This window comes from Zingiber officinale, chromosome 6A, assembly GCF_018446385.1.
Source record: "Zingiber officinale cultivar Zhangliang chromosome 6A, Zo_v1.1, whole genome shotgun sequence".
Classification (NCBI taxonomy): domain Eukaryota; kingdom Viridiplantae; phylum Streptophyta; class Magnoliopsida; order Zingiberales; family Zingiberaceae; genus Zingiber; species Zingiber officinale.
The window spans coordinates 93,131,813-93,141,246 of NC_055997.1; the positions used below are offsets into that span (position 1 = coordinate 93,131,813).

The 9,434-nt window shown below is 41.9% G+C and overlaps 2 protein-coding genes across 14 annotated transcripts; one reads left to right on the forward strand and one right to left on the reverse strand.

Moving 5' to 3' along the window:
* The first annotated feature begins 1,308 nt into the window (after nt 1-1,308).
* On the forward strand, nt 1,309-1,806 carry LOC121995053. The gene has a single exon (XM_042548898.1). The coding sequence runs from the start codon at nt 1,309-1,311 to the stop codon at nt 1,804-1,806; it is 498 nt and encodes a 165-aa protein (XP_042404832.1).
* Nucleotides 1,807-2,269: 463 nt separating this feature from the next.
* LOC121996954 lies at nt 2,270-6,493 on the reverse strand. Of its 13 annotated transcripts, none has more exons than XM_042551132.1 (10): nt 6,367-6,493; nt 6,180-6,271; nt 5,834-5,887; nt 5,461-5,725; nt 3,503-3,574; nt 3,250-3,317; nt 3,004-3,154; nt 2,828-2,908; nt 2,624-2,716; nt 2,270-2,546 (listed from the first exon to the last, which is right to left on the reverse strand). In XM_042551132.1, the coding sequence occupies exons 4-10, from the start codon at nt 5,713-5,715 to the stop codon at nt 2,499-2,501; spliced, it is 768 nt and encodes a 255-aa protein (XP_042407066.1). In that variant the 5' UTR covers nt 5,716-5,725; nt 5,834-5,887; nt 6,180-6,271; nt 6,367-6,493; the 3' UTR covers nt 2,270-2,498. The 13 variants fall into 13 exon arrangements, with proteins under 13 accessions (XP_042407066.1, XP_042407064.1, XP_042407071.1 ...); XM_042551130.1 differs by having other exon boundaries at nt 6,180-6,276; nt 6,367-6,478; XM_042551137.1 differs by lacking the exon at nt 6,180-6,271 and having other exon boundaries at nt 5,461-5,743; nt 6,367-6,474.
* Between the last annotated feature and the right edge of the window lie 2,941 nt (nt 6,494-9,434).

Genomic DNA, 9,434 nt, shown 5'->3' on the forward strand with positions numbered 1-9,434 from the left:
AGAAGTAATCAAACACTAAAAAAACAACTAAGGTAAGGATAGACCATCATCATCAGTTTCTTTGTTTGAAACAGCTGTGTTTGGCTTGATGGATAGCGAAGCTTTTATATAAACTAGTATATGAACCAAAAGCCTTTCCTTTCCGTTCCTTTCCTCCCCGCAGTCTGTCTACTTAAAAAAAGTTGCTTGACCCCGAATTTCATTGATCATGATTACGCTCTCTAATCATTAATTCCGTGCCAACTTGCAGAGACTACCTACAAGAAATCTTTGGATTACATAAATCACGTACCCATTCCAATCAATTGCCTCCAGGATTCCCCTAATCATTGAACTAAGAGACTACTTTCTCCCCAACCCAACCACCACTGGGAAAAAACATTAAAATTTAAATAGAGCTTGCATTCAACATCGAAGAGGCTGTCCTCCTATATTGATTAATATTTTAATTTAACGTAGTTACTAAGATCAGTCCAGCATACTTTGAGTGAGGTGGATGGATGGCACGGGCATCGTTTGGTGGTGAGGACAAGCAGAGAGACAGCTTGAAAGTCCTGAAGAACTCACGGTTAATGAAGACACACTGGGGCCAAATCCTAAAAAACAAGGGGCTCTATGGCTGAAAGCAAAGCTGGAGTCGCCAGTTTGCCACTTAACATCAATCACTGCCCATACTCCATTCGTTGCTGTTCAGTGCCTTCAGGAAAACTGTCTATCGGCACACCCACGATCACGAATGAGTAGGCTCCAGTGTGCCTGCATGTCCTCCTATGTTTGGACTCATCCTCTTAAATAAAAAAAGAACCATTTTTGACGGAGAAAAAAAAGAACTGAGTGATTTTACTTGCGTTGACGTGATCGAATTCACATGAAATTAGTTAAAAATTCATATTTGATGACAGCTTACCAGCAAAAGACGATCAGTGATGCTTTTGAACTGCAAATTGGGAGAGGTCCACTTGAAAATCTATGCGCTTTTGCTTTCTTTTTTTCACATGGTCAGTGAGAAATTTACACAAGAAATTGCCCGTCGAGCAGAAAGACTTCGCCCAGGAATGCGAGTGTTAGGTGAAGCGGTCACATCCCTTGCAGCCAAAAATGTATCATTTTCCGCCCTCGAAGTCCGCTTGAGGCTGTTTGTCCATCTCTTTGTTTGCATCCTGGGCTTGTCTGCTTCCCATGCATGACCTAATCCCATGTGCTGCCCCTGTTAATCTTATTCCGCCATCAACAGCGACCTCTTAACAATTTCCTACAAATTTGCCCTTTTAAAGTCCCTCCCCATCGTCCTCCACTACATCAGCGACCATGGGGAACGCCGCGTGCGCGCCTCACTCCGCCTCCGCCAAGGTCATCAACGACGCCGGCGACGTCGAGGAGTACGTCGGCCGCCACCCGGTGCGGGCAGGAGAAGTCATGGTGGAGCACCCGGGGCAGTTCGTGTGCGACTTCGGGCGCCTCGGGGTGGGGTACCGGGTTCCAGGGCTGGCGGCGGACGAGGAGCTGGAAAGGCGGCGCCTTTACTTCCTTCTGCCGATGGACATGCTTTTCTCCGTGCTCACCGAGGAGGAGATGGAGGCGCTCGCGAGCCTGGCGGCGGCGGCGGTGACGAAGAGGGGAACAGGGGCGGTGGCGAAGAGCTACATTGGGCGGAGGATCTCTCCGGTATTGAGTGAATTCTGCTTGATACCGGCCGAAGCAAAGCAGGTTAGGAATGAAAACCCCGAGAGGACCAAGAGACCGTCGCGGCAGGGTTCGTGGAAACCGGCGTTGGACACCATTGAAGAGGTTCCGCGAACAAATTAAGCCAAGAACTTGTTTTTCTTCTTCTTCTTTTATTTTTTCTTTGTAAATGCATGCCTTGTTTCCTGCATGTAGCTGTGCTAACATCTTCACCACTTCGCTTGACTACTATAAATAAATAATTTGAAATCTTGCTTCACTCTTTGTTCAATCACTGGCTTTGTGTTCTGTCATTGCTTCGTTGAGGCTCTGCTTGTTCCTTGCATTGTTTTCTAACTCTGAGAAGGAAATGGAATTGTGTCCGCAACCACTGCAATTAATGGCTTAATGCCTGAATATCAAGGCTGACATCACGCGAACTGATCAAGGTCCTTTTACCTTTTTTTTTCTTAAAATATTTTTTAAATTAGTATTTGATGTGATATAAAATTTATGATATTTTTTAATTTTATTGAGTTTTTTCTTCTGAATCTATTGAACCCACCAAGTAAAAAAATAAGTGGCATAATGAAGCATTTTAACGAGAGGCCAAAGGGTAAATTTTTTTCTTCATTTTTCAAGCAATTGAAAACACGCGTTCCTTCACCATTCTATGTACATAGCCGAGTCATTATAGACCCAACTAAAGGCACATTTTTCTATTCTCCACTTTCTCTTGTTCTTTCCCAAATGCTCCATTGGCATCATTCTCTGGCTCTGGCCCTTCGATCTGCCACTCTAATGAGGCTGAGACTGCACTAGCTGCATGGACTGCTTCAATCACTGTCTTCTACATAAGATTGATCGAACATTTCCCAAACTCCCTGCAGTACAATACAAATGTGAGGCAATAGGTCTCCAACAAATAACTGACAGATAGTTTGTGACCAGCACAACTTACCAGTTGGCGGCGGCCATGATGTCGAAATGTCCTTACTGCTTTAACCATTACAAAGAATAGCAAAAGCAATCCAGCAACCCTCAACACCATTATCTTTGATTTTGTTATGTACAAGTAAACAAGAACTGCATCACAACCAGCTCCAGGAGATAACAGGCTCAACGATTTTGCTAAGAATGCATTTCTAAGATTTAATGATTTTACCAAGAACAGAGTGAACGAGTATTGCTCAGCTCCCGTGATCATGAGAGGAAGAGTATGGCGGAGGAACAACAGAAACATAAACTGGATAAAAGGAAATACTTATCAAAGAACAAGATAAAAAATATAACTCGGGAGTTAACTTCAATTTGATACTTATCTAACAGAACGGAACTCACTATCACAGCAACTGACTGGCAATAGGATGTACTTCTAGTGCCTCCAACTAAAATATCATCATAGCCTGAATTAATGTTGTTGCGTTCAGAGGGAACTAGTGCTAAGATTTGAGAATCACGGAAACTTCGTCGCATAATGTCCCAATTTCCTCTGCAAGCAACGATAGGAGTTGTTTCTTTAAAAAGAAAAAGAAAATCTTGCTGAGACATCAATTTGAAAAATTGTTGCTTATGTATAATGGATACCTAAAGTTCATTGGAGAACTCCCGTACTGAAGCAACTTTTGCGGAGCTGTGTAACCTGGCTTAAATTGCTGAGTATAACTAAAATTTAGTGAACAACAAAATAACAATCAACCAGATAACGAATTATTGTGAAGCCAAATCTACATCAAAATGAATATCTAGACAAAATCCTAGACATTGAGTGTCATAGTAAGATTCCGGATATCAGAATTTTAGATCAAAAACTACAGATAAACCAGCAAGAAGACTTCACCTGCAGGCAAATCTCACAGATAGTATCACCCTTCTCATTACACCATCTTTGAACACATTCACGATGGGCAAACTGCAAATGTAAAGACAAGAATTATGACTTTAATAAGTATGGAGGTCATAAAAGAACTGCTTGTTTATATGAATATGAATGACAAGAAAACAAACTTCAATAAACACGTTAGCATATAAAGTGCAGAAAGTTACCAGCAAAGCTGCAGGAGACTCGATGCAAAGTGGAAAACAGGTGTTAGCTAAAGAAGGAAGTATGTGGTTGAATATGCTAAAGGGAATCTTTTCCGATAAAGCTAAGAAAAAACAAAACATGTTCATCAGCTTATTGTCATTTCGTCCCTAGATGTTTAAAGCTGTTAGCTCTGGCTCAAAAACCAAGAACCAAACAAACCAAGGCCCTATTTATGAGAAAAAACTGAATTTCCCATTCTGCTGCCTCAGTATAAGAATGGCTCAATAACAATCTTAAACTTAGGTGAACACTAGACCTTTCACTTTGTAGTCATTGTATTTCACACCCTTTTTGAGTACTAGATAGGAAAATGACTACTATTAATATTTGATTGTGATTAACTATGGTGGGGAGCTCTTCTGCCAACATGTTTTCATAAAACAAGTTAGTATATATACATATTTCTACAAATGTATAGCCTAAAACCAATGCTATGTTGGCTCAAAGGAGAGGATACAAAACAACTTAGCAAAGAAAGGGGTGGTGCAGAAGAACTTCCAAACAGGTAGCAGAATGAAGAAAAACAATGCAGATGGAATAACAGTTAGATGCTTGTCATTATCACTGCTCAAATTAACGGAGATTATTTTCAGCCTCTCCACAATTATGGATAAGGAAATATATTTGTCGATCAACTTATCCTGACTGGTTTTCTTTTCTGAAGAAAGCTGAATATTTAATCCTTCAACAGGAAAAAAGCTCCTCCATGATTGGTTTTAGTTTCAAAAGCAAATGCTCTGAGTCTCTGATGAACTATTTGATGCAGAATTTACAAATGCTTCCGATACAAGACATCTAATCAACTTCTGCTTACTGCTTCATTCCTACTGTAATAATAGCTTAGCCTAGGAAGGTTCCCAAAAAAGAGCTCCGGTCAGTAAGAACTAAAATAAATGAATGGTCTCGATCACAATTTGGAGACACACAGGCATAATTCTTTACTTTATTCCTATAAACAATCTCAAACTGTGTTTTAGTGATATAAATCACTGTCTGTAAGCTAAGGTATTCATGCTTTCTCCAACAATGGGCAGTAAATATGTAGGATTCAACCATTATACATCTACGCACAAAGTTCAAACATACTGTCTTAACTGAGCATCAACAAGTTTTCATTTAGTCAATAATATGGATAAATTCATTAAGGCATATCAGTAGAAAGGAACGATGAATCATAGTTCATAACCAGAATATCAGAATAAATCCAAAATGAACTAAAAATACCTTTGCAATGCAACTTCTTATACAAGGTGTTATTATGCAAGTGGTATGGCTTCTAAAACTCTGAGGGGTAAACTTTTTATAACTTGCGGGGATCAAATGAAAAAATCAATAAAGTCCAGGGGGCAAAGTGAAAAAGGAAAGGGCTGAATGAGATCAGAAGGAAATTAAGCTAAATTTTTCTTCGCAGTGAAACAAATTGGTTTTCCAAAGACAAAAGAAACCATTGATGTATTACAAGCTCCTGCCTCCTGCTAGACTACATTTTTTTAAGTGTGTTTTTCTCCCTACCATACTTTTGAAACCCTTCTTTTCAGAGAAAAATCATCTCTCTGTCTCCTTTCTAACAAAAATTTCCCTTCGGTGTATAAGATTTCACGCTACCAAAAAAAATGAACATAAATTTTCCAAGAACAACATACACAACAATAAAAAAGAATAGAACCCTAATGTAACTATAAACCAAGTGTAGACAAATTACAAGCCTTTACCTTCATGCTGCCACAGCAAGAGCAAGGTATCTCCATGTTGCAATCTACATCATCTTCTTGACAAATTCGGCACTCAACCAACTTCCCCACAGAATCCTCATCCCTGAAGCTCCTCTTCTGCGCAAACCCTTTGCCTCCTTCGTCCAAGGATGTCGAAGTCGAAGAATTCTGGCATCCTTTTCTATTCCCAATGGCTGCTTGCAGAGTTGATTCAGTAAGCAGGTGGTCCACAAGCAAAGTAAGATGGTCTCCCATCCTTCTGGAACTAAGAAACCAGCATTAACTAAATTTTCGAAGTCAAATAAAAAGAGCATATAAATACTAGAAATCAAATGGAATCACTTCAACATCGACCGACGACCGAAGAGGTTACCTCAACAATGCAAAGCGCGTCACAAAATTGTCGGAATTAAAATCCCAATCCAACCTTCATTTAGAAAGGGGGAAAAAAAGGAAGTTAAGTCTTCGACAAATGAGATTAAGCAAAACCGCATATGCAACAGAGAAGTACAGTAAAAATGTCTCATCTATCAAATTAACCACTTGAAACCAATTTTCAACTACAGGTACAAGTGAAACCAACCAACAAAAACACACACACACAAGAACCGAAAGCATTGCATCGGAAATTGCAAAAGGGAAGGTCCTTTAGGGAAACCAAAACGCCAACCAACTCGACAGGAAAAAGAAACAAAGATGAAACGAGGCAACAAGCCTACCAAAGAACAGAGGAATCCTGAGACGGAGAAGAAAAAGAGTAATATTTGGTGAAAAGGTGCCAGCTTTCTTATGGGGTCCTGGAAGATCTCTTCTTTCCTTGTCAGGGGAGATGAAGAACCTCAACAAGACCGAAAGGCGCGGTGGGAAGCAAGCTATGAAGTAGAAGAAGAGGAGGAGGAGACTTACAAGGTAGGAGATGCAAGTGTTGGAGTGAAGGAAAAGTACAACAGGGGAAGCCGGAGAGGAAAGAGAGAGGCGGAGTGGGGTGGTGGTTTTATTTTGCGTACGTAGATGCCCGAAACGCCATGGTTGATGGTTCTCACAACCAGACCGGCCATCAAACCGTTACCGGTTTGACGGTTCAAGCAATTGAACCGTAGACTGACCGAAAAGCTATGATACAAACGTATAACTAACATACGACTAGCTGTACAAATTCATTTGACTTTGAAAAAAGCGGGTTCACATCTCCGGTTGAATTATAAGTCCGGTCCAATAAGAAAAACATTTTGAGGGAATGTGAGCGACAGATCGAAGACGATAGTCACTTTAAAATTAAACGCACCTCTTTGAAAACATGAGCTTTCAGTTCACTTTCCACTCCCATTTAATACCATTTTAATATATATATATATATATATATATATATATATATATATATATATATATATATATATATATATATTTTAGTTTGTAACGCGATGATTCCTATTTTATTTTCAAAAAACTATATTGGCAATAGACTGCACTTAACGTTTCATCTGATTACATATGTTATATAAACCTTTGCTTTAAGTGTTTTTTTTCCAAAGAATTAACAAATGAATGCACAAATTTCTTTCTTCGAAATTGGATATGTTGGTCAATTAAAAACGTTATTTCTTCACTTTTAAATTATTCCTCTTAATCTAAGTATTTCTTTTAGATATTTGATTGCGTTTGAAAGTTGATGAGATGGAATATCAGAGATGTGATACTTCCATTGATTGCCTATAGATTTCACCCGGAACTGTAACACAAACTATATCAGTGTCGAGCCAGGGAAGGGGTCCCCGGCGTTGACCCTCCGACGCTCAAGTCAGTCACCGACGGTGAAGTATAAGGTGGAGCAACAAGAAAACTGTAGTACAAAATGTGAATATCGCATATCTCTATCGATGCTTGGACCCCCTTTATATAGTGCTCATGTAGCGCACGTGCATGCTTCCCAAGGTGAGCATGCTTCTCAAAGTTTCCTTGAAAAGACTCGTCAGTAAAGTGTCCTTAACACAGTACCTTAACGGGCCGAGCATATCTCTGAAGTGACAGTGGAAGCTTCCGCCGTACGGTCTTTTGGCTGTCCATGCCCAGTGTCGACGACACCAACTCCCAAAAGGATGTCGCTGGATATCAGAGGGAGTGTATTGAAAGGTCGAGCAGGTTGACCGCTCAGTCGGGATCTCGCCGCTCTGGTACCCCCACCGGTCGGCTAGAACCTCGCTACTTCTGCGCCTGTGTCTGCTCGACCGAGGTTCCACTTTGTCACTATCGAGCCTTGCTGCCGAGCTGAGCGGAGTAGCCTCTCGGCCGAAGTTGAACTCTGCCAGTCAAGCTCTGCTGTCTGACCGAGTGAGGTAGCCGCTCGGATCGGCTTCTGCCCCTCGTCTCCTCCTCCGTTCAGTGTCCAACAATCCAGCGTCGGTCGTTTGACTCCTCCCGTGTCGAAAGAGGCGGTAGATCGGGGCCTTCTCCCTCGGTCGAGGCATGCTTCGCTTAACCAACCGATGCTATCTGTGCGTTGATCGCCTTGACTTTGACCTCCACCGTAGCTGCGAGGTGGGGCCCCTCATCATCACCGCATCACATGCCTCCCTCTCAAATCTTGTCGAAGGAGGCTGTAAGTCCGACTGACTGGACAGTTGTTTGAGCAGATTTCCACCCGATCGGCCTTCAACACTATTTGGTTTCTGATCGGGATGCGACCACTCCTAGCCAATCGGTCAGTTGAAGCTTGTCGTTCAGCCGTAGGTATACTCCCTCAATCCGATCGGCACAACGAAGGTTTGTACTTGTGAAATCTTTATAGGATCGAAAGCGCTAGAGGGGGGGGTGAATATCGCTCGTGGCTTTCATGTCATTTTAAAACAATCGATCAGAGTAAACGTTACGCAGCGGAATAAAAGAAGCAATGCAAATACCAAGATTTACTTGGTTCGGAGCCCGTGATGACTCCTACTTCGAGGCCTGCACATAAGAGTGTTTTCGATGGACAATCACTAATCAATCGAAAATATTACAAAATAGAGTTTACAAGTGATTTGCAATTAAAGAATACAAACAACAAAAAATCTTCGATGGAACAGTCGTCGGAACTTTCAGACGTCGTGGAAGCGTTTTTTTAGCAGCTCGAAGAAGAAGAAGTTGTTCGTTGTGTTGTTCTAAAGCTTCTGGTCAAGGCTCCTTTTATAGGCAGTTTTGGGCGCCCGGAACTCTTCCGGGAGCTTGGACCATGTGGCTCGACCACTCCGCGCGCGCCATATCAGCTTGGCGATAATCTTTGAGTTCCAGGCACTTGGACTGACTCCGGGCGCCCGGACCAGCTCGGGGCGGCCAAACCAGTTCTGGGCGTTCAAACCAATTCCGGGCGCCCGGACCAGTTCCGGGCGCCCGGACCAGTTCCGGGCGCTTGGACCAACTTTCTCCAGCCCTTGTTTTCTGCAAAACAAAGTTAGTTCAGACAAAAATAATATACATATAATATGAAATTATGACAACCTCTGGCTGTCCGGTTCTGACTTTGAGTTTCGTTGAAACTCGAGGTCGAACCGAGGCCAACTGGACTTTTGCTCAACGCCCGAGGCTCCAAGACTTTCTGCTGGACGTTCGCTCCATGACCCGTCCAGTCTTTTTACCTGGTCCGCGACCACCAGGACTTTCCATTTAGAGTTCCTGACCCTAGGGTTTTTGCCCGAAGCCTTCGGGTCCGCCAAGACTTTCCGCCTAGAGTTATCACCCCCTAGGACCTAGGGCTATCACCCCCTAGGGTTTTCCACCTACCTAACTGCAGCTAGGACTTTTGCCTAAGTACATTTATGACTTTCCTGCAAACTCATTCAAACATGTTAGACTACAAATAACCTTAACTTTGAACCATTTGTCATTATCAAAACTCAGGTTCGATCATCAGATACTTTCCGCACTAACAATCTCCTCCTTTTTTATTATGACAACAAAATTCAAAGTTAAGTGAAACATGAAAGTAGTATAAATGCATA

Bases quoted from the DNA above. Each gene is read 5' to 3' on its own strand.
- LOC121995053 (XM_042548898.1), top strand. From the start codon at position 1,309: ATGGGGAACGCCGCGTGCGCGCCTCACTCCGCCTCCGCCAAGGTCATC.
- LOC121996954 (XM_042551132.1), bottom strand. From the start codon at position 5,715: ATGGGAGACCATCTTACTTTGCTTGTGGACCACCTGCTTACTGAATCA. The intron at 3,318-3,502 runs GTGAAGTCTTCT...AGTTATACTCAG, and splicing joins TCTGTGAGATTTGCCTGCAG to CAATTTAAGCCAGGTTACAC. The intron at 2,547-2,623 runs GTAAGTTGTGCT...ATTGTACTGCAG, and splicing joins ATCATGGCCGCCGCCAACTG to GGAGTTTGGGAAATGTTCGA.